At 46.3% G+C, this 24,354-nt stretch overlaps 5 protein-coding genes across 5 annotated transcripts; 2 read left to right on the top strand and 3 right to left on the bottom strand.

Annotated features, from left to right (window-relative positions):
- Positions 1 to 523: 523 nt before the first annotated feature.
- Positions 524 to 2,513, top strand: N7483_010675 (putative RNA annealing protein Yra1; the record flags this gene model as incomplete). The annotated part of the gene is made up of 6 exons (XM_057094102.1): positions 524 to 730; positions 789 to 818; positions 1,846 to 2,010; positions 2,069 to 2,142; positions 2,197 to 2,452; positions 2,511 to 2,513. The coding sequence occupies 6 exons, from the start codon at positions 524 to 526 to the stop codon at positions 2,511 to 2,513; spliced, it is 735 nt and encodes a 244-aa protein (XP_056940073.1).
- Positions 2,514 to 3,184: 671 nt separating this feature from the next.
- N7483_010674 (EF-hand superfamily Ca2+-modulated protein) lies at positions 3,185 to 3,944 on the bottom strand (the record flags this gene model as incomplete). Its single annotated transcript, XM_057094101.1, has 3 exons — positions 3,185 to 3,551; positions 3,661 to 3,866; positions 3,942 to 3,944. 3 exons carry the CDS (start codon positions 3,942 to 3,944, stop codon positions 3,185 to 3,187), a joined length of 576 nt encoding a protein of 191 aa, XP_056940072.1.
- A 632-nt stretch (positions 3,945 to 4,576) lies between these two features.
- Positions 4,577 to 6,526, top strand: N7483_010673 (bifunctional C97 family peptidase/thioredoxin family protein; the record flags this gene model as incomplete). The annotated part of the gene is made up of 4 exons (XM_057094100.1): positions 4,577 to 4,612; positions 4,666 to 4,680; positions 4,749 to 4,970; positions 5,030 to 6,526. 4 exons carry the CDS (start codon positions 4,577 to 4,579, stop codon positions 6,524 to 6,526), a joined length of 1,770 nt encoding a protein of 589 aa, XP_056940071.1.
- Positions 6,527 to 9,267: 2,741 nt separating this feature from the next.
- N7483_010672 (uncharacterized protein) lies at positions 9,268 to 9,894 on the bottom strand (the record flags this gene model as incomplete). The annotated part of the gene is made up of 1 exon (XM_057094099.1): positions 9,268 to 9,894. The coding sequence occupies one exon, from the start codon at positions 9,892 to 9,894 to the stop codon at positions 9,268 to 9,270; it is 627 nt and encodes a 208-aa protein (XP_056940070.1).
- Positions 9,895 to 20,219: 10,325 nt separating this feature from the next.
- optD (uncharacterized protein) lies at positions 20,220 to 22,647 on the bottom strand (the record flags this gene model as incomplete). Its single annotated transcript, XM_057094098.1, has 3 exons — positions 20,220 to 20,422; positions 20,482 to 22,425; positions 22,485 to 22,647. 3 exons carry the CDS (start codon positions 22,645 to 22,647, stop codon positions 20,220 to 20,222), a joined length of 2,310 nt encoding a protein of 769 aa, XP_056940069.1.
- Between the last annotated feature and the right edge of the window lie 1,707 nt (positions 22,648 to 24,354).

The raw sequence follows: 24,354 nt of genomic DNA, 5'->3' as shown, positions 1-24,354 counted from the left end.
GCTAATATAGAGCCCAAAAGATAACCTTGAAGTCTCCATATTAAAACCCCTTATCGCTATCCATAGATTTCTTTCGGCCAGTACGGGAGTATTCTATGACAATCTGAGCCCCCATAGAGAATCAAATCTTGACATTGATGATCGGTTACTCCGTATTGAGAGCGCGTTTGGGTGAAGCTACAAGCAATGCCCCTGATTAGGGGATCTCAGCCTCGGTGCAAACAAGACAAACATGGTGGTACCCGATCTTCCCAAAATAGTCTAGCGTGACGCCCCATTCATTCACTCCCTTTCCCTCCATCTCTCCTCGCCCCATTCACTCCTCTCAGCCTTCACTGACTTGGTTTTCCCTTCCCCCTTGGTAGAAAACCACCACGCATCAACGCTCCACTTCTTCTCTTCGATTTAATCTACACCTGAAGAGACTTTACTAAACCCGTGCGCACTCATCATCGACGCGTTTACCACCGCGACTTGCTCTTAAGTAACTCGACCTGCCAGCTTTCCTCATTAATTCTACAACATGTCTGCCAACCTGGACAAGTCTCTCGACGACCTCGTCGGCAACCGTCGTCAGAGCGCTCGCCGTCGTGGTAACCGCCGCGCTGCTGCTAAGCCCACCGTCGGAGGCGTGAAGAAGTCTGCCAAGACTACTAAGGCCAACCCCAAGGCCGTTCACCCTACCCCTGCTGCTCCGGCCGCATCCAGCAAGATCATTGTCAGCGGATTGGTATGTTTTGTCTACTCTGGAAACTCTTTCGCGTCGCGTACAGAACTGACTTTTCCAGCCTTCCGATGTGAATGAGGGCAGTATCAAGGTATGTTGATCCAGAGGCCTTTGCCTTGGCTGTGATCGCCATCTTTGTTTTCGAACTCTTTGTGGTGCAACAACCTTCGACTTCGTGTTCCGACCTGCCTCTCCTCCTACACCATCCATGGTTTTTTTATCGCTCGGTGTCTGGCACGGGCTTGTTGCTCCTTCCAAAAAAAAAAAAGAAAAGAAAAAGAAAAAGAAAAAGCTTGCGCATGTTCTTTGGCTGGCATATCGCGTAGCAGGAAGTTGAGCACTGCCCCTTAGTACTATTCAACAAGTTATGCTGTATGCGCAAAAGTCTCGCGCCGAGGTGACAGACAAGCATCGCGTTTCTTGGGTACTATGCCGAGGAGAAGAATCATTTGATTCCTATCCTGACCAGCGTTTCGAAACCCCGCTCTACTTTTTTTCTACTTCATGTTGTGAGCTTTAGAGGGACATCAGCGAGCACATCGGCGAACCAGCGGTGATTCATTTGTGACTGAGGGCTTCACACATCGGCCATTAGGCTTGTCTTCACGAGTTTCCCTACAGGAGACACTCTTGCTGCTTTATGGGGTGAATCCCACCGTGGTAATCTGAAGACTCAGATGCTTCCTGATTTACGATCATCAAGAGTGTTGATTGGGGAGTGATCACGAGAACATATCATTACACTCCCGGCTGGCGATACATAGTGGGTGTGGGCGTTGCATCTTGAATTGCCTTCTCGGGAGCGTACGTTGTTCGAGGACTTGTCACGCTCGATTGATGAAATCACAGACTGAGGGAAGCTTCGGAATCATGGAATTAAATGTGTGATGGGGTTGCTGGGGACCCCTTGCGGACAATATCATTTTGGGGGAACAGAAACGCGTCATGTACGCCTGGAATCGGACCCGATCAATGGATCACGACTGTGTGCTCGCTGATGCTCTCGCGGATGTGTTATCATGTTCACGTTGTCGCCGTTGTTTACCTTCGAAATTCGACCGCCGTTGATGTCGCTCAATCTTTCAACCGCAAATACTGATCTTCTATCTACGCTTTAGGACTACTTCTCCAAGTCTGCCGGTCCCGTCAAGCGGGTCATGCTCACCTACAACCAGAATGGTACCAGCCGTGGTATTGCTTCGATCACCTTTGCCAAAGCCGATACTGCTGCCAAGGCCGCCAAGGACCTGAATGGTCTGCTCGTTGATGGTCGCCCTATGAAGGTCCGATTCCCTTTTGACATACTGGCTTTCTTTTCCATCCCATTAACGATAACAATAGATCGAGGTTGTCTTCGATGCTTCCCGCGCTCCTACCGTTCCAGCTACTAAGCCCCTCACCGAGCGCATTGCTACGTACGTTGTTCTCATTGTCCCTGTTACAGGGTCCAAATGCTCATGCCCTCATAGTCAGAAGTCCAAGCCTAAGCCGGCTACCGCTAAGAAGACCGCCACCACCAAGACCGGTGCTCGTGGAGGCCGCCAGGGTCAGAACCGTGGACGTAACCCCGGTCGTGGCAAGCCCAAGACCGTCGAGGAACTCGATGCCGAGATGGTTGACTACTTCGCCGGTGGTGAACCCGCCCCTGCTAACAACGCTGCCCCCGTCAACGGCGCTGCCCCTCAGGCTAACGGTGCTGAGGATCTCGGCATGGCTGAGATTTCTGTAAGTAGCCTGAACTGCCCGACCACGAGATGCGATCGCCATACTGACTTTCGTTTAGTAAATTGAACAGTTTGAACTTTCTTGCTAGCGCTGTGTCATCCTGAGCGCTTTTTGCACTTCTTCTCTACGGGGGATTTTGATAGTCGATGCGCGGGTCATATCTTCTGCTCTTCTCCTCGTCTTTTTATTCTTGATTCTTGCCTTTTGCATGTTTCTTACGCCCAGTTTTCATTTTTAATTTCACTCTTTCTCTAACCAACTCGTTTAATCTCTTTGACTCGCTGCAAATGAATTGATAGGATGGCATGTATCTACAATAACACGAACCATATTGAAAGGTCTCATGATTCTTGTAGACTTCCAATGTGGCATGTAGTGCTTGTGAGCTTCCGTCCCAACTATTTCTAAGGTTTTAACCATGGGTATTTGCAAGCCCCGAAGTCCTACTAGTACTTCCTCGGGTAGTCCACAGAAGTCCGCCACCACTGCTACTAATATCCATGGATAATATCCATCCGGTAAGCACTGCTAAGTATGTAGAAGCGTTAAATATTTGTGATGTAAATGAATTCTCCACGCTATGCAAGTATCAACGCCAGAACCCTGCCTAGATAACGCCGACCAACCGTCTCGCATCAAGATTTTTCAAGATGCTAGCAAATATTATACAAGAGACATCGATATTGTGTCCCTGTCCCTGCGCCAAATGCATCCAATGAAACTTCAAGGTGGCTAGAAGACCCCAGCACGCGTCATGACATCATGAAACTGCTCCAGCGTGACCCCCGCAGTTAATCCAGCCCCTCCATTCGCCTCCATGATCATATCCTTCAGCAGCTCATCATCCACCGAATCCTCCTTCAGTTCCCGCGCAATTTGTCGCAGATGGTTCAACGAGATTGGCCCACTATTTCCTCTGGTGAAGAGCTGATAGGCATCATCGACCTCAGCAGTCATAGCGTCTTCATCACGAGAGCGCAATTTCGCAGCGGCGACAGAGACGAAGGGACTGTAGGCGACGTACCCGGTCAGTGTAGGATCGAGGGCAGAGAGGATCTCAGAGAGTTCGGTGGAGTCTTCAGGTGTAAGGCCAAGAGCGCTGCATGAGTATTAGTAAACTATGATCCACAGGGGCATTGTACATTGTGCATGCAGTATGCGCGTCGCCACTTTTGCAAGGTAGGCACGTCATGGAGATAAAAACATACACCAGTGCTTTGCGCACATCCTCTCGTGGGATCACGCCTTCTTTCTCATCTGAGAATTCTTCATTCTCATCGGCAAAAAGCTGAAATACTTCTTTTATTTCGTTTTCCTCTTCGGCGCTGATATTGTTCTCTTTTGCGAGCTTGGAGGGGCGCGCGCGCTTCGGGCCTGTTGAGGAGGAGCTGGGAGCTCCGCGCCTCTTTGTAGGCTGTTTAGTGGCAATTTAGTTAGTCTGTATAATAGGATATATGGATTGGTGTAGGGTCATCATAATTGGACATACCATTTCGCTGGTAAAGAGAGGAACACAGGCTTTAGATGTTAGATGTCGAGTGACGCAGTTACATGCGAGACGGGAGCTCGGGATTAGGGCGGTGGCAGAAAACAAGCGAGGTTATCACGCAGTTTTGAGTATACTTAGTGTCCTTCGGGACATTTGGTCAAATGAAAATATACAGAGAAGATTAGCATGGCCCCTGCACTAAGGATGACACGCTCAATCAAAGAGAAGCTACCAGTTTTTTTTTCCTTACCGAAGCTTCGTTGAGGTGTGAGGCTATTCAGAAGTTTGGGGCCGGTGTTCGATTCCGGCTCCTAGCCTTTCTTCTTTCTTCTTTCTTTTTTTTTCTCTTTTTAGAAGTTTGTTTATCAGTGACTAGTGTCTTCTCTACTTGGCAGTTCAGACCAAATCCAATGCGAGAAACATTTAATCACGTCATGTGGCAAATACCTATGGTAGAAATTCCACCATTATTTACCTGTTAATTATTTCAAATATTCAGTTCTCATTGTTCATAGTAGAAGGCAGTCGAACACCCCCGAATCCAGGGCTGACGTGAGCGGACCGCTGCCTGGGGCGCTCACAGGGTTATCAACACTCAAACTCCCTCATCGATATTGAGAGTTACCTACATCACTATGGATGTACAACTCTATGTTTATGACCTTTCCAAGGTGAGACCCTGTCTACTTTTCACTTTTTTATTTCTCAGCTAATCAATTTCCAGGGTCTGGCGCGCATGGTAAATACAACAATGCCCCACAATGCTAAAATATCTAAATGGAACCTACTCACACAGTCCCACTTTAGTACTCTGCTTCCTTGACAGGGACCCAAATCGACGCTATTTACCACACAGCCATCGTGGTTGATGGCAAAGAGTTTTACTATGGCCAGGGAATCCAGATGGCTGCTCCGGGTACTACTCACCATGGACAGCCCATGGAGAAAGTGCATATGGGAACGACAGAGCTCCCCATGGATGTGATTCAAGAGTATGTCGAATCTCTAGCTGAGATTTACACTCCAGAGGTAGGTTACTTCGAATCCTATTCCTTCTTCATCTGAATGCTAACTCCAAGTCCTTAAAGTCCTATGACATGTTCTTGCACAACTGCAACAACTTCACTCAAGATTTTGCCATGTTTCTGGTCGGCAAGAGTATTCCAGAAAATATCCGGAATTTGCCGCGCACCTTCTTGAATACGCCATTTGGGCAGATGATGAAACCTCAGATCGAGGCTGCTCTGAAAGGTGTCACCCAGGGTAATCAAGTCAGTCCATTCGCAGGGCCCAGTGCCGCTTCCTCAGCAGCAAGGGCACCTCCTGCACCAGTCACATCATCGCCACTGGGCAAAGTTCGCATTGTCAGCAACCTAAGTCAGCTTGAGAGTGAGCTATCTGCCGCATCGGACTCCTGTGCAGTTATTTTCTTCACTTCATCAACGTGTCCACCTTGCAAGGTTGTCTATCCGACATACGGTGAGCTCGCGGCAGAGGCAGGTGCTAAGGCCCGACTCATAAAGGTCGATATTGGCTCTGCCTACGATGTGAGCATGAAGTATGGTGTGCGCGCAACACCAACATTCATGACCTTCCTCAAAGGACAGAAAGTTGATGAGTGGGCGGGTGCCAATCCGGCACAACTCCAGGGCAATGTTCGGATGCTTTTCCAGATGGCTCATCCCAGCCATCCTCATCGAGAGCTTCGCTTGCCTAGTCTGCAACGATCTATTACAAACTTCGTCATGTACCAGAAGGCTCCGCCCATCGAGAAACTCGTGCAAAAGCTCCCCGCTGAATTCAGAGATGCACCCACCGTTGCACCAATCATCGATTTCATCAAGATCCGACACCCAGAAGATGGTATGTCTCCCGCTGGGCTGACCAGAGTTCCGGATCTGCATACCTTCGCGACAACTTTACAGTCGATGTACCCTACTCTACCTAGCGAGTGCCATTTTGCCGTGGTGGATCTTGTCCGTCTTCTTTTCCTAGACCCACGTGTGAGCGGCTACTTCGCTGAAGAGAAGCATCACGCTACGCTTCTCACCCTTCTCTCGCCACTCTCACAGGATGAAATCTCCTCATGCCCGTACAATCTCCGCATTGTTGCTCTCCAACTAGCCTGCAACCTCTTCAGCACTCCCCTATACCCCGATCAACTTTCTCTACCATCTTCACCCTTACGAGAAGTCTGTGTCCGCCTCACTACAAACTCTCTACTAGACTCACACTCGAACCTGCGCGTCGTAGCAGCATCTTTCGCATATAACCTCGCTGCGATTAACCATAATGCTCGATTTGAGGGTAACCCGGGTTGTTTACCCGAAGAGGACCAAGTTGAACTACTCGCCTCATTACTAGAGGCGACCTCGCGTGAGGAACAGAGCATCGAAGCGCTACACGGTCTTTTATTTGCGCTTGGTCTATTTGTTTACGAGGCTCCGCTGGACGGGGCTTTAATTGATCTCTGTCGTGCAATGGGTGCGTCTGAGACGATTGCTGCCAAGTCTAAGATTACTGCTTTACAGAAGGAGCCTTTACTGAAGGAGGTTGGGAGCGAGCTTTTCGGGAAAGGAGTTTAATGGGACTTTTGCACAAAGGGATACTCTTAATCTGTAAAGGCACGTGTCTCTCCTCTTTAGTACTGTAGATAGATTTTGAACTAATTCATCAAAGCAACTCTAATCAAGCTTGTAAATGATATTCGTACATGTATTCCCATTGAACTATACCTGTAGTTCAAAGAAAGCGACATATTCCAAATTCAAATCCCAGCAACCCGAAGCACGGCCCTTCAAATCGAATAAAGGTGAAAGAATGATAGTCCGCCTCTTCCAACCCTGAAAGCGACAAATCGAGTAATCCGGGACTTGACCATACCCCCACACATGTGGATTCAATGTCCATAGTTGAAGATCCCACGAACTCTGACTCACAACGGAATCTTATCACCGAAGGACACATTGTAGTTTGGAGGAGTGTACTGCGCCTATCTGTTCCAGAAACGGAAGAGCTCGGCGGATCTCCGTATGCTCCGTTACTCCGCACTCCGGGGGGTTAGGTGAAAGTGGCGAATGCTAGAAAAGGCAACTTTGGGTTTCTTCGGTTCTTCTAGATCCCACAAATTTCAGCCCTGAATGTCGGTGAGTCGGGGTTGCCACATTACTATCCACCAGTGGTCAATCTAGAGTACGAAATGCAGATGAAATGAATCAATCAAACGGATTTTGATTTCATCTGATCAATACTCCGAGATCAAATTCAACAATTAATTGCATTTTAGAGATATGGACTGCATATGCAGAACTGTTCATCTTCAAGTTTTATTTATCTAATTCCTGCAGTCTGTAGTATACTAAACACAGCACATGTGTACTTGAGAATCCTCAAGACCATCAAGTGCTGTACAAAATCCACAAATCAAAGTATTTCCCAACGGAATCCACAGTGCTAGGAAAATCTTAGTCGAAGGAACACTTAATGTTGAAAAAGCTCATCACGATCCTCTAATGTAAGGTAAATCACCCGAACTTGAGAAGAAAGAATGCCGAGTCCGGCTAATTCCCGGATAATGAACCGGAACTCATCTACCGATGGAAAGGTGTTCAATGCCCGTGGCATGTATAAGCGCTTACAGTGGTATAAGTTAGCTCCGATATAACCCACGCCTCAAGCCACAGAGGAGTAGTGTAATATTATTATTTTTTCGTGCCTGGTATAGTTGGTGGATCAGGGTAGATCAAATAGATGCAACTATACCGGAGTTCGGAAATGGTGGATCACCAATGAAAGAAGTTTGGAAGAACACATGCGGAATGAATTTTGCCGTTTCGAAATATTGTTTTTAATGAGGATTATTAATTATGAATGCTACGGTATACAGCTTACTTAGATTCTGTGGAGGCCTAAGAAACATCTACTAATACTAATACTAATAGAATTAGAAGGCAACACTGGCATCTTAGAATTGATAATGTCTAATCAGTGTACAACTGTATACTTCTCTTCGCCCCCCCCCCCCCCCACTCGGAAAGAGATTAAAAATCTAAAATAGCCATCGCCCCTAATTTCTAATCTTACCGTTGCACTATCTGCAGGGCCGTCCGTCAGATGCGAGTCACAATCTTCACACTGGCAGAATGGGGCAGTTGGGCTGGACCCAAGTTATTCTGGGCAGCACGAGCGCTAGCAAAAAAGAAAGAAATGAGCACGAGGATTACGGAGTAGAAATCCAAGGTTTACACGAGCAAGATTTCAAGATTCGCACGAGGCCTGAGATACATTGATAAGTGTTTGATCGACTTCGTACAGGATACATCCAATAGTGCCCATTACGAGGCGACCATTTCAAGTTGCAAAGAAAAGAAAAAGGAAAAAAGTACTAGGATGATAAATTCTTAGGCAAACAAAGAGTAGGATATTGTAGAATGGACGAGTCTTCGTTTGTATAGTAGGCTACCTAAGTACTAAACTAATGCGTGCCCAACGAGAAGACGCTGCAGTCCAGCTCATTATCACTCACCGACTCTCATGAGGCAGCGAAGGTGATGTGATGGTGGCGCGTGGCGTTTCCATGGCGTTGATGATCAAAGATAGCGCTGTGCGCGCGATCGGGAAATAAAAATAAGAAAATAATAATAAATGAAATTTTCCGGAATCATTGCGAAGTCGGGACGAAAATGAATAGGGATACAAGACGGGGTATTTAGCGGGGGTATCTGAGTAAACAAAATGAACAACGCTAGGCTAATGAACAGGCAAATGAAACCACAAAAAAAAAAGGAAATAATCATGATGGAGAAAGAAAACACCGGGTCCCCGCTTCGGAATGCAACAGTCAGAAGACCAAATGTTTGGAAAAGAAAACAAAAAAAGGTATATCGGAGGGAAAAGAGAGAAGTGTGAGTCAGTCTCATCAACCAGCGGTGTGGGGGGTTTTCTGGAAGCGCCGACAGCGATGAATTAGGTAAGCGCGGGGATATGCGGAGATCTGCGATTTGGGAATTTCGGCGTCATTTGTTGACGAAACTCAAATCCAAAACACGCCCCATAAAAAACGGCCCGAGGGAAGGTCGTGTTCATTGTCGAGGGGCGGCTTGTTTGAGATTGGGACCCCATCATCTGATTTGGGGCGGGTATCACGGGCTACCAGTCTGGGCCCGATTGTGTATGGGTCCCTGTCTTGGAGGGGTAGTCGTGGGGTGGAAAATAGTCGGATAGAAAAATAAAGTAGGTTCAAATGACACAGGCTTATAGCCACGAAGAGAAGTTGGAAAGATTAACTCGGTCAACGCCCGCGCTGTACCGATAAGACGGTACAAGCTTAGGCGACTGCGACCTTGGGAGCTGAGTGAGTTCGTCGTTTGGTAGGAACGACGCGACGCTTCCTGCTGCTCTTGGGTGTGACTGTGACGCGCTCGACAGGAACAACAACCTTTGGTTGTCTCAAGGCATGGGTAGCTAGAGCATGAGCCTGGACCTTGGCCAGAAAACGCGCGCGATCCTCTTGTTCGGCGATTGCTCGAATGCGTTGCAGCTGTTGTTCCATGGTCATAGATGAGACCTCAACAGTCTCTTCGGGAGTGGGTTCCTCTTCGGGGATGGGGTTCTCAGGAATCCATAGAAGGTCTTCGTCAGATAGGTATGCATTGTTGACAAAGGAGTCGCAAGAGTCGCCGCTAGATAATGAAGCTCGGTTGGGCCATGATGGGAAGGCACATGCTGCGCCCATACCATATTCGCTTGAGAATGAAGACTTGCGAGGACTGATATCGTAGAGTGAGTCGGTAGGAGTTGGTGGAGGAGCTGAAGGGTTGGATAGTGGCGAGCACTCAAATGAGCTACCACTCCAACTGAAAGTGACCTCTGCAGGGTCGGTGCTGGCGACAGGAGCCACAACAGTAGCTTTGGCCAAAGCCATATCGCGTATGCGCGACTGAATGGGAATCATGTTGATGTAGATAATCCCAAAGCGTAAGAGTGGAGATGGTGTGAGTGTGAGAGAAAGGTAAGAGAGGGAGTGAGGGAATGTGGAGATATAAAAGAAGTAAGACAAGAGACCGGTGCTTAAGACGGTGTGGACTATATCAAAGCCGGGGAAGGCTTCTAGACTCCCGCACCCTTGCAGTCCAGACTAAGACAAGTCAAATAAATCAATCAAATCCTCAAAGCCACCGATTTTCCGATTTTAGGGATTTTTCTTTTTTTAAAAAATTATTTTTTTTTTAAAAAAAAAAAGGGAATAAATCCTAAAATCCACAGGCGGATGCGGCTTCCGTGCAGGTGAGGCAGTCGATTCAATCAATCAGGCGTCAGGGATCAGCAAATCGGACCCGTCCACATCAGAAATCAGAAAAAAAAATCAAAATCAAAAAATGAAATAAATCATAAAACCGAAAAAAAAGAAGTATTTTTGACAGCCGCCCCAATCGATGTACTTTGATGTATCAGCTTTTTCTTTTAGCCGTCCGCGGGGAAGATCGGATCTCCTGATACTCGTACATAAGCGGATTTCGGAGATGTTTGAGGATGTATTTGAGAAATTCTAAGCCTCGGAGAAAGAGATGCTTAGAAAAATCAATCCAAAAGAAAATCCAAAATAAACGATTGTAAAAAAGAACCGCCCCTTGCGGTGGTAATTTGTATCCCGAAAGGGCTGCCCAACAGGCTGCAGCGGGGGATCTGGTCCGATGAAAATCAGATTGTATGTTGGCTGCGATGGAAATCTTCCAATAAAAAGTGGCCGGATTTCACCGCTGAATGGCGATATGCAGAGTGAGAGAGAAGGAATTGATATGCCCAAGGGGAAAAAGCCTTTGGTTTGATATGATGAAAAGGCGTCTGGCGGTCAACACGTCAACACCGAAAGATAGATATCAAGAGATATTGTTGGATTTGTTGGATTTGTTAGATTCAAAGAAAAAAAGAAAGATTGAGGCACGCAAAGAGAACAGGGCTTTTTTATTATTTTCTTTGAACGCGAAATTTCATTCAAGCTCCTACGAATTCTCCCGCGTTCCACTATTAACCTCAGCCTCGGGTCAAGTCTAGTAGGGCCCGTGGAGACCAAATGTAAAAAATCCTTCAAATATTCTTTGAGGCCCCGCAAAACGGTCTATGGCCGAAATTTGGGCTTGAGGTTCTCACGGGAAGTACTCCGTACTCCACCGGCACAATGGGGGAGAGCGTTGAGCCGGATAAATGCATTGCAGCTCTAGTTGGAACTATCGGACTTCAACATAAATAAAAACAACAAATAAAGGGTATTCCTTTCCCTCAAAAACTAGTACAAATTACTCCATACTCAACATTTGAAGAGTAAATAGTACAAGAGTAAAAAAGATATCGGTGTTCGGGGTTTTCGGTCTATGGAGAATACCGAGTAGTAGTATGTGACCCCTGATTTACTACGAAGAACCAAAAATTCAAAGAACAGGCACCTGGGGCTTGAACAGGAGTTCACTGGATGAAATTCAGTCCAGGATCATGGAATGAACGAAGAACATTATGGAGAAATTAATTTTGCACGAATCAGCGATGCCCAATTTACCCGTTCGACCTTTTAACTAGTGTAGCGGGTACTCGACTAAAGAGGAAGTTCGATATTTGTGGCCTAGAACGCGTGAATCGCCTCGTGAATCGCCTCGAGACCGCGTCAACAAAAAGAATCAGAATCTATTTTCGAATCTACAGTGAATTTGAAATATCAAAGTACGACTCTCTATCATCTGCAATCGTATACGGAATAATCTATCCATATCGAGCTTTATCTGATTCATCTCTTCCCCCTCTTTATTTTGCTTTATTTTGCCTTTTTTTCACGGAGGATTCTGCAATATTAACCCAGCAACCTACTATTTGGGAGAGCTTCAATGCCTAGACGGGTTATGCAGTCTTTCCCCGGCCCCAAGTGGGGTCTGATCCGCTTTCCTGGGTTCCCCGTCAACATCCTCGCTCCAGGCCCCCTGAGTTGGGGTCCATGATCTTCATTATTAAGATAGGTCCAATTCTTGAAACTATTGAAACAAAGTACGAATTTGATACATCTATACGTGCTTCTGTCCCAGCGTCCAGGAAAGCAATACATCAAACTCCATCCGTGCTTTGTACATGTGCAGCTACGGCCCGCCGGGGAACGGGGAGAAAAATGATCAAAAGGTCCCATTGAATCCATTGAATCTATCGAAAAGGGGCGAGACCCCAATATCTGTGACAGCCACTGACCTCAGACAATTCCTTTGTATTTGATAAGTTCCTCTATCAGGTCGATCATGACTATTTCCTTTTTTCCCCATTTTTAATTCATTTTTAATTCATTTTTCGTGGAAGGGGCGGCCCGCGTTCCAAATTCACATTCACATCGTGGTCTCATCCCCCTTTCCCAGTCCCTCGGTGTTTCAACAGCCTTTTTTTCATTCTAGCTACCATATTGCTGGGAGATTTTGAGGCTGTTATGGTGGAGAATAGCACCCGATGTGGACCTTGGGCATCAAATATATGGAGCCTCCTGAATAAATGACTCGAGCGGAAGAAGGCTTTTCAATCTACGGAGATTTTTTTTCTGTTTAATTTCTTTATCCCGGAGGATTATGTTGTCAGGGTAATTGTTACCGTGTCAGAGTATGCACTCCAGAGGAATGGCGTAGTAACGATATTACTTGCGGTCCTTTGGCAGATTGACACATTGACACATGTACACATTCAAGTCGCCACGTCAAAGTGAGCTATACATTATGACAATGCGATAGAAAATAACAGTCTATCTTCAACAAATCGATAAACAAATGATAGTGGCAGGATTATACATGCTATTCAGCTCGATATGTCGACTTGCATTAGTTCTACCACCTACCTGGTATCCCGGGATCGCCCTGCAGCTTCATATGCACCTCATTTTCGATCCGATCGGGATTCCCAGCAAAGTAAGGAAAGTTAGTGATCAACACTCCAAATCAAGACAGAATACAAAGTCTGATGTCTGGGGTACCTATTTCAAGTGTTACGATGTCTGATTCACCTCGATTCACCTCGATTCACTATACGAACTCGATCAACTCGATCAACTCGTGTTTCTGCTGACAATTTTTGAGATTTCCGCCATGTTATGAAGATCCTAAAGGTCTTCAGCATCCAGACTCCTCACCGCCACCTGATGCCAGCAACAAAATCTGCAGCTTTTCGCCACAATCTGCACGGTCTGGATCGTCAATATGTACTTCTGCACAATAACTACAATAAAACAGGGAAAGCTGCTCAATGCAGCTATCATCTGTCCCCGAGCGGAGTCTAAACACATTGACGGATGCATTTTATCCAGTCCCGACCCATGGAAGTCAGCTTCCCCCATGGGGGCTTGTGCTCGGGTATCAGATGAGACCCACCTAAGAATGTGACAAGGGGAGGTGCACAACAGTGCAAGCAATCAGAATCCACACCCTACAGTGTGAGTAACCCAAAACCTGTCGCGGGAGCTCCATCCGCGGTCCCCGTGGAGCTTGCGATCGCCAAATTGAGGTCATCTTCACCGTGTACGGAGAAAGTACGGATACCCCTCCGCACGGAGTATCCGCGACGTGTCTCTGGGGCAAATAAAAAAACAAATCGGGAAATTGAGAATCAAGGGCGTTCACCTTCATTCCTTATTACGAGATACAGCGATCATAGACTCAGCTCACTCAAGTGCTTTTACCCCCTGACTCATAGCAAGGAGAAGCCACTGAAACTCACTGGTGATACTACTGTAGCAGAGCTGACCTCAGACCTCCTCGATCACAGACATTCTGTGAGATGAGAGTCCGGGGAGGCGGGGTTACCTATTTTATTGGATGAACGTGTTTATTGTCTTTGATTTACTTCACACCATCACTGAACACATCAACAACTTGTTTACTTTACTGGCACAGCCCCCCCCCCCAAGTTTTGTTTTTTTTTTCTGTCGGTCGGGTAATATGCGCCGCCACCACGGGCGCGTACGTACTCTAAAAACCGATGACAAGTCAAACAAAACCACCGAACCGTCCAGACCAGTCTATACAGATGTGGTTAATTAATCTTGAGGTCAAGTACTGGATTATCGACGCCATCTCGAATTATTCGACATATGCACTATGTGTGAACCCGACTCTGCAACGGCCTACTGCGCTAGTCTTCGAATAGTTTGTCGTGACGCGGGGTCCCTTCGTGTTTCCTCTTCAGATTGTCATTCCGGCTCTTTTAATGCAGTGAAAACTCTTCCCCGTATCCCCTTCCCGTTCAAATGTTTTCCTCTCTAAACGGCCCGAGAGTGTTCGCTTCCGGGCGCATTCGGTTTAGAAACGCACGACTGGCCTCATCCTGCGCAGATGCTGTGATGGAAGCTGTGCAGAAGGACTAGGACAGCGTTCGGGTGTACAAGGTCATTCTATTTTGTTCGGAACTGGGGGTACGGTGTAAACCTTGGAAGCCCTGGAGGCTGAAGCGCAGTGGCAGTATTGGGTTGAAATTTCTCTTCCTTCTTAATGTAGTAATGGACACGTAGTTGCATGTGGAAGCTTCACTACCTCCTCCCCATCCACCTCCTCCGAGTCTTTGCTCAACGCCTCTATGTTCGCGTTCAAATATTAATATCTTCATCCTAGATAGTAGAACTATCCTCGGGCGGATTGGTCGTCCGTTGCCGCAGTCAATACCAGGCAGTAATAATAGCACTGAGTAGCCCTGGTGTCGTAATTTGAGGTTGATTTTCTCATCTCTATGCACGTAGTCGGAGTATCATGATGCATGTGTAGACTTCAGAAACGTGCGTTCAATATTTATGACGGCGCTGCTAAGAAATATATGCTCTTAAAGTCTACGATGGCATCCATGGATGACTGCCCAGGTGGAGGCCCGGTCGCTCAACCTTGAAAATCCATCCCACCCTGCCAACTGTACATACTTCTTCTTGGAACCAGCTCAAATTGAGCACAATGGTGACTTCTATGTCGGGTTCCAAGGTTGGCCAAGAAGATGAGAAGTACTTTTAGCGAGGCTGCAGGTGCCCCTTTGTATATTGTGGGTCACGGTGGTCATTTGCGTGGGAGGGTTCGACATGATACATACTAGTCACCGTGATAAATATATCTCCACCAGCAGCCGAGAATAGCACTTCCAAGGTTGAGTATGCCCAGGTGTCTAGTACTGGCATGGGTGTTCTTGGAGACGTTGTCAACCTGCGAATATCTGCCCAAGTACTCCGAGGTCTACGAGCTTCTCACTCAAGTGCTGGCAGTTGAGAGCTCGGACATATCGATCTTTCCCTTCAAGTGTATTATACCCTTGATGCTAGCGCATCGACAACTAAGATGTCTGTGTCTTGGCAACGCGAGAGTCCGTGCAATAGATCCACATCTTCCTCACTGTCATTCTGGCCCACTTTTCTTTCGAAGGTCGGATCACTGTAGAATATATCGAGGTATTTGGCGGATTATGTTGTGGTCATAACCTTGGATTGGTAGTTGTACTCTAAAATGTGGATGTTAACTCAAAGACCACTACAGTACTAGGAATGGAGTTGGGTGATGATACTCTCGGATGTAACGGGAAACCTTAGCTGGAGCTCTGGAAAAGCCAACTTCCACTTGGAGTTCGGAGTCGTCTATATCCTCACGACTCAGCACGTCATTTATTGACGTAACGCATACTGAGGGTCTCGGTGATTCTATAAATATCTCGGTGGAAGTTGTGGATCCAGGTGCTTAAAGTGGGTCGACTCAGGTGAGCAGTTCTTGGCGAGTGAGAACTACGCGTCGGGAACCGTATGTTGGGGGACGCGTGAAGAAGCGAAGTTATAGCAGAGTTGTCTTGACAAACATTGTCTGAAGTATACACTTCAGTACTGACCGCTGACATCAGTACCGACAGCTCTAGACTTCTCAAGAGTTCTTGAACCTGAAGGTTAGAATTTTGAATCTGAAGGTTGGAACGTCAGGTCATCGCAGGTATCGGAAATCTTAAGAACGTCGCCAATACCGAGTGAATTTGTTCACTTAGAAATTTGCGTAAGGCCACCAAGAGCAGTTCAGCTGTACTCCTCAGCATGTGGACAAGGTCATCTCAAGCCAGGATTGTACGGGGCTCGAAACGTTAACGTGCAGGCGGATAAAATCAAACCACCACAAGATCAGTGCTGCGAACATTTGAAAGTTTCATCATGTGCTGTTCGCCATGAAAGTCTGTCGCCTTTTCGAATTGAATATATTCAATGATTCAAATGTTTGTACCACCTAGACATTTCCGCTGTGGTCTCTTTGCAAACGCTTAGGTTCATTGGCCTCCTGGACAAAAGTTTGCATGAACTTGCTACTCTGCTTATGAGCAGGAGATTTGACAGGCTTCTAAGCCGAGGATGGGTAAGGGACTGACATCACCCGTACTTCGGTGTCATCTTTTTTTGAGGTGTTGTCTTTTTCTCCAGTACTCATATATTGGAACTTGGAATACTCGACCCCGCTCATCGCGTACAGAGCAGCAGGCACCGTAGTCTGGCCATTTGCAGTTGTCGCAAAAAACCCACAGATACCTGGTATATAGCCGTGCATAGATAGGAAAGGGGCTCATATCTGCCATGCTGGCTTATCGATTGCTTTGGGCGGATAGGGGGGGGGGCTCGCCACGCGTCTGGATCAGTATGGCGTTTATGTGTGACTGCCGCTGGTCGGTGATAAGGTGACCATGATTTTTGCCGGCCTCGGAGGCTCAGAATCCTCTGATGCTCCGCGTTGACGCAGATGCCGTTGTAGAAACATTGTTGCTCGACGAGGTAGTCAATTCCGGTGGTCCTGTTCGCTAGGCAGACGCTGGCGATGAGTGAGCTTCTTCACACACTTGTCGGAGCTGAGCCTACGAAGGAGAACTCTGTGTGTGGGGAAACGTGAGGAGGGAAATTCTATAGGCGCGTCGAGAGCGAAAGCCTATCGAGGAAGTGGCCTAATCTATGCAGACTTCTAACAACGTCCGTGTCAGTAGTTGACTGTTAATCGGTAATGGGCATACAGCACGGAATACATACCACCGTCCCTCACAGAAAGTGATGTCGGCATCTCAGCACTGGTCTACCTCAAGTGCTGGATGTAATATGGATTGGTTGGGTCGAACTGCGCTCAAAAGTAGTGAAGGATCTAAGTAGATACTAATTCAGAGTTAAGGGTGTGTATTTCGGGAGTATGTTGTGGTAAGTCGAGCCATGGTAGGGGTAAAGATCGCTCAAAAGTGGCGACATAGTGGAAAGTATATGACTAGGGGTATTGTCAAAGCAAAGTGGCGACAAGATCGACTGTCAACTGATCGCACCCCGGCATAGCACTGACAGTAGTTCCAGAGCTTAGATTTCACTTGCCAGTGATTCCGGTCCACTCCCAAGATCTCGGTATCTCCAGTGCTGGCGATTATCAAGATAGAACTATGATAAAAACCCGGCTACCCAACTTTAAGTAGAGTATATATGAATACAAGGTGTAGTTGTCGTTGTCCATGTAAAATTGAAGCGGCTGATTGGGGGGAACAATATCGCCATGATTGTCGCGAGCAGGTTTACTGTTATATGATTTCTCACATCCGGGGTATTCACAGTGGAATATCTGTCTAAGATGGACAGCTCTGAAATATCTTCTGAGAGCATCTTCCCTGCGGAAGGTTTCATCACATTTAGGGTCTTCACAGTGGAATATCTTTCCAAGATGGACATTGTCAAGTTGACATAGTTTCGAAGATAATCTTTCCTGGGGAACTTTTTCTCACATCCAAGATAGTTACAAGCAAATGTTGTCCCACTGTAGACACTGGCATGGTTCTTGGCATTTCTTCGATTGGTGAATGTCCGTTGACACCCTTCACGATCACGGTATTCGCAGAAGTAAACCTTTCCAAGATGGATAGAATTGACATGCTCGTGGTAACCAAATCGAGTCTTATAGAATTTATCAGATTCTGGGTACGGACAGGTGTAAATGGCTCCAAGGTGGACAGTTTCCACATGTTCATCAAGATCTTCTTTCCTGTCATATGAAATTTCACATTCAGGATGGTGGCCCCAGCTCTAGCTAACACTTCTCGGCCTGGCCTTGGAATGTTACCGTATAGAACTATCCATAATAGCCTCGTTCCGTGGGAAAGGGGTCATCGGGAACATCATGACATTTTCACCTGCAGGGCTATCAGTTTGGAAGTATTGAGAACTTCAAAGGAGGTTGCAGCAATTTTCATCGGCCAGAGTTTCTCAGACCAGTTTTCCAGATAATGGATGATGGATGATGGTGGATGATGGTGGATGGATGGATGGATGGATGGATGATGGATGATAGATCTAAGCCGTGGATATGTTCTTTACAGAGCTTGGCTGCTGAGATTCCACCTAGTTACTAGTAACGGGTAGGCAACAACCCCAAAGTACCTAGATATCCAGATACTGAGTCTTGAAAATGAATGTGACCATACACCAGCTCGTAGTTCAAATGTTCCTTCATCCCTGGCAAAATACGAACCAGTTGATGAGAGGGCCAGAAGACTCGGAGTATATGGGCGAGACAGATGATTTATCAGTTCAAGGAAGGTCTTGAACGATGGGTATTTTGATGCAATAAAAGATGCAATATAGAGCTCAACGGATGGTCAGGATGACGACTCTGACCACGATGGTAGATAGAAAAAGCTAGGGAGTGATGATAAATGATGTCTATGAGAACATTGATCATGCCCAGGTGCCACCTGCAGGTGGGTAATTGATGACATTGTATGATGTATGACTATAATAGATCAGCATCGGGGATTGGAAAACAAACATTTGAATACGTCAAGTTTTAATGTTGTTCAAGTTTGACTGTGATTGGACCCTGCCGAGCCGGGTCATCAGAATCGCGCTTGAGTGCTATGCTTAAACGGAAGTCTTCGTTAGACGGGGCTCGAAAAAGTTCCTTGGACTCATCCCCGTCTTCCATCAGAATGTTGACAGTGGAATCACTTTTCGTCCCATCTTGCCAATATGAGCAAAACAGAATGACATCTGCCAGATTGATTCCCACAGCTGGTATCTAATTCTAAGCTTATAGATTAATCATATCATAGACTAGATAGACCTCTTATCCTACTTGAGTTACAGTGGTTTTTCGAGTTTCCTCACCGTCTGGCAAAATACTCAGAGATCATAGATTTACCAATAGACTGGCCCCTGGAGATTTTTGCTTTGTTTATTATATCTAAACATGCATGTGAGTATATCCTGCTTTATTTAGCTGTCTGTTACTTCTACTTTAGATATCTCTCACTTTAGATATCTGTAGGGTTGCCAGTTGCCTATATCTGACTAGTATATAACAGGTAGCCATCTCATCCAGGTAACCCCATGAGGTGTTGGTCATTAGTCACCTGTAGATGCTACCTAGGTACTGACTCGGACTGAGTCCTGTGCTTAAGTATGTGAACATAGGTACCTATCTGAGAGGATGTGGACACATCTAGCCAAGCACTCGCGTGCTGAGGACATACTAGTACCTTTCCCAATTTCAAATGCTCGCTGCTTCACTGGTAGTGCCGCGTGAAGTGCGGCGTGAGGACTCGGACTTGTGATAATTCTACAGGGAACGCGTGGACCCCTGGGCGTGGTCCCAAGTTCCAACAGAGGCCAAAGTTGCAAGATCTTAGACAGTAAAACTTTTCATGCTCGATTTTGACACCCCTATAACTTATTTCCTTTTATTTCAAGACAGACAAGTTCAGGTTCGCATACTCTATGCGTACCTTGATGGTGAAAAGTTCCGAGTACAATATACACCACTGGTAGATTTCAAACAGTTTGCGATAACACCTCCACAAGGGGTTAGATACACGGATATGGTAAATTGGTCGGAATATCAAGACAATATGGATACTTTACTGAAGTGGTGCTGGCCAAAATTCCAAGAGCTCGATGAGAGCTAGTTTTCCATTTCCCCTGTGATGGAGGTTGAAATGGGTGGAGGATCTGTCTGTGGTGAATTGAATTGCTCAAACTTGAAGTTTTGCTCATTCAAGCTGAAAGATTTCAGAACCTATGCATAAGGGAATCACATTGATCTAGGTTATCACTTTCAATCACTATCTAGCACTTGAGCTGCCCATGTGCTATTATTTATAGTCAACTGGTCAGTCCTGGGCGTAAGTAGTAGAGATTTGGAGTCGCTACGTTCTAGCTGGATAATGAATGATAGATCTACTGAAAATCCTCAATATGAGAAGCCATATGCCTAGTATAGATTTTTTCCTCTCATGTAAATTCATACCAGATCAACTCCATGTCCCATTAGCAGGGCCAAAGTATCCCACTGATGGCATCTTCAACCAAGAAACACCTTCTGCATCAGCAGTATTCAAATAAACATTATTTCCCCACCAGTCAGGAAATGAAGCGCCAGGGTACGAGATGCAGAAAAATATGACAATTCCACTAAGGGCCAAGCCGGTATCGAGTGCGGCAGCCAAGATATAGTCTAATACAAAATCAGCAATCGAGAATCTGAGAGAGCGATGAACCTGAGGGCAGACTTACTGTATTTCGTCCACCAGGCAAACCAACGACGGCGCACGACATGATTGAAAAGAAAATTCACAAGAGCCCAGCTGGAATAGTTGATTCCAGTAGCCGGAGGAACATTGTAAGTCCCGACAAAGATCAAGGGCCAATTGATCTGCTTCCAGAAGCGTTGTCGCGTCCATCGGTATAGGAAGTATGTAATAAATGGAGTTAATAATCCGATCCAGAAGAAGTGAAGGAGTGACGAGTAGATCTTTCCGACGGAGTAAAGACGACGAGGTCCAACAAGCCCCCAGATGACAGATGAGGAATACACCGTTCGACCATTGGGACACGTAAAGCTATCAGTCTGGTCAGTCTCGCAAATGCCGTCGATATGGCCCAGCATCCACATTGTAACGCCGGCTTGGGTTAAAGCACCAAGGATGGTAGCAATTCCCTGGGCGAAAAAGGTGGTCCGTGGTGGCACCTTGAGGTAATGGGCCAGTTTCATATCCATAGCGAAATAAACACCTTGGCCCACGACATCCGTCGACAAGATCTTAAAGATCATATTAGCTAGAGGCCGACCCTCGAAGAGATATCCACCTAGAAATTCGGCAAGAACATTAAGCTGGTTCGCATCGACATTCGTGATACCTTGCACGATTCCGCAAGGAACCATATACAGAGCTGGGATGATAAGACCCAGAAATACGCCATACACGGGAAGCTTGGTATCGTAGACTTCAACCATGGCAATACACATGGCCATGATTACCACGATAATAGCAATGTACCAATACCAGGGAGTGCGACGGTATGAAGCACGAATCAGTCGAGCGTGGATGTCAAGTCGGTTACGACCTTTCATAGCAGCCCAGAGATCTCGGGCATGCCAAATTCCAATGTGCGAAAGCACGGAAGTAATTGACGCGAAAGAAAGACCGTAGACAAATGCAAAGGTTGCTCCAAGATATGGAGGTGAGTATTTGCGATAAGCCGCTACGTCCAAGGTATTATCTGAAGAGATAACACGAGCAGTGTCGTAGACTGCACCCGTTCTGTCGTACACGTCAGATGTCATCAGTGGCAAGTAAGCCGTGAACCAGGTGTTCTTGTAGTATAAGACTGGGACCACGATCCAATAGAAGAACGCAAATCCGGCAAAGACATTGAGCGCTGCCCAAGAAGGAGATAGAAGGGGGTTTGTGTTGTATGCGACTTGGCTCCAATCAAATGTGATTGGACTCAATCCCAAGCCTGTCTGCATTCCGAAGAGCTGATTCACAATGACATTCTTGGGTGCGATCCAACATACCCAAGTGAAATATGACAGCGCAGTAAATATCAAGCCTGGGAAGAAGTACCAAACAAAACCGCCAGCTGTAACATAGAGGAAGAAGCGCAAGCGGGAAATACGCCATCCATTGGCAATGGTATTAGCGCGTGAATGCAATGTCTCTAACATGGCACAGTTCGATAGAACACCGGGCCAGATGATACGTGCAGGCTCCACTAGCCACGGAGCAGATAAACCGGCGACTCCAAATCCGAGAAGCTGGGCACAAAGGACGATCATCACATAGAAACCAGGCTTCAAATCAAAGTTGTAAAAGGCTTTACTGGAGGCCTGGATGATGTTCGTCGAGTCAGCTGTGGCATAGCCAAACGAGACGTTGCTCATAATAACAATGAGAGCATGCTCCTTGATATTAAATTTTCTGTCGGGGTTGAGCTGGAAACTTCCTAGGGGTCCGAGTGATATTGTGGTCATGGGAAGAGTTCTTGCAAGGAAAACTCCCAGCGGGTAGGCCAGAAGCTCTGCAACAAGTGCGACGATGTGAACTGATGGATACCGTAGAGAAAAGAATTGGTTGATTCCAGACCCAAATATTGTGAACACTACCCCCAGTATCCACATACGGACCGTACTAACTGGCATGCTGGGATCATCGGTTTCAGGGACAACAGCTCTGACTATTGAAGCATTGAATCGTTAATTGATGGCTCAATCCGATTCTCCATGAATCGCTTACCTTCGGGAAATGGCGATCGGTGCGATTCATAACTGTACTCGACATTTTCATTCTCTTCCCCCTCAGCCTTGAGGTCTGTATTTTCCAAACGCCCTTCGCCCACTTCTTCGTCCACAACAGGCACGGGCTTGACTTTTTCCGTCTCTGTTTCAGTTGTATCCATGCTGAGCGGCCAGTCCCACAATGTGAGTAATTTTTGAAAACCCCCTTCGCTAGCGACGCGAGCGCCTTTTATCATTCCTCGCCCTAGCAACTTGGCATGTAGCCAGGTGCATATACATGCACAACGCGGGGAAAGATAAGGGAACTTGAAGTGGAGAATGCGAGCTTAGCTCGACATGGCAGGTTGAACCCCGCTCTATATCTGATTCATCAATCGAAGTGATTATGGCCCAGATTTCGGATCAACAAGTTTCGCGTGAACAATATTTATTACTAATACCTATATCATGTTGAAATTCAACATGGCGGTCAGCAGGATCACCTGCATGACATGCATACATTGACATCGGAATCCTTATCAGAAGTTGCGGACTTTCTCCCGACTTTGGAATAACTTGAAGATAAAAAGATAAGACGAGTAAGATCTATCCCCATCGTGGTATAGTGTCGGTAGATCAGCGGCAGATACATTGAGTTGCGTCGTGTACAACTTCTTGGCTCAATCTGCGCTGGACCGTTAATAAGTTTTAGTGCTCTTGAACTATGTAACATCGCATCTGTCTGGACTACTGGCCGACTCCACTTAGGATTTTACAAATATTCAAATGTTACTCGACCCAACGTGATTGCCACCTGGGCAGCCTGATTTATAGACGGTGGAAATTCAATTCCAGCCGCCACTCACTACCCAATTAGGTATTTTGTTTACTCTATTAAAAAATTCATTAGGGGAATAAGGCTTGCTTAGAATACATAATGGCGGCGAAGAGTGTTCTTTCTGTCGTACCCAGCTTTCGGCTGTAGTTTTCAGTAGATGCGATGGTGATGATAAGACTAGTGGGTAATTCTAGCTTGTCGTCATGTTCGTGGGCGCGCTCCAGGGGATGCATATGGCCATGATTATCACGATAATAGCGACGTTGTCACGCTCAATCGCCGTCTAGTATGGTAAAAGGAGTAGAAATTTAATAAGAACAGAGTAAGTTAAAGTAGGGAATATCTTCAAACCTACTAACCCTTTAACAATTCTTTTACTCTTACTGCCCAGGTGGTAGACAAATATCTTCAGGAGAGATATTATTAAAATACACATAAGCCCAAAGTGAGCCCAGAGGGGTGATCGAAGGAACATCAAACAAGTCCCCACGCCGCGCTTCGCTGCTAGTGTAGCAGCGAGCATTTGAAATTGGGAATGGTATGCCCTCAGCACGCGAGTGCTTGGCCAGGTGTATCCACGTTCTCTCGGACAGGGACGTTCACATACTTAAGTACAGGGCTCAGTCTGAGTCAGATCATCTACAGATAACTTAAAAAGAGTTCTATTGCAATGTTAGTTGAAAGTACATTTAAAGTAAGCTGAAACCTTAAAACCTTCTACCTGCTAGGTAAAGTTGGAAGTAAGGTTAGGAACGGACCCTATTTCCACAAGTCAACTATGGTATTCTAACAACTTATTTTCAACTCACACTCCTACTCTACTCCATAACAAATCCCACCTCTCTGTGCCATTGTGGCAATCTTGCCTGTGTCAGCGTTTCCATCCCACCTCCCATTTTTCATCTCACGCAGTTTTTCTTGTCAAGAGGGCATTTCCCTTTGAATTCAGCTATGTCCTCTGCAAAGCATGTGCCTATACAAAAAGTGAGTTTGCCTTTTTATTCCATATAGCGATAAAAAGCTGACGGTGGATGATTTCTTTTTACAGAAG

This window comes from Penicillium malachiteum, assembly GCF_028827825.1.
Source record: "Penicillium malachiteum strain IBT 17515 chromosome Unknown utg000005l:1.0-9002435.0:326005.0-9005861.0, whole genome shotgun sequence".
In the NCBI taxonomy this organism is placed as follows: domain Eukaryota; kingdom Fungi; phylum Ascomycota; class Eurotiomycetes; order Eurotiales; family Aspergillaceae; genus Penicillium; species Penicillium malachiteum.
The sequence above is the reverse complement of the archived record's forward strand: the minus strand, read 5'-3'. Positions and strand labels throughout refer to the sequence as shown.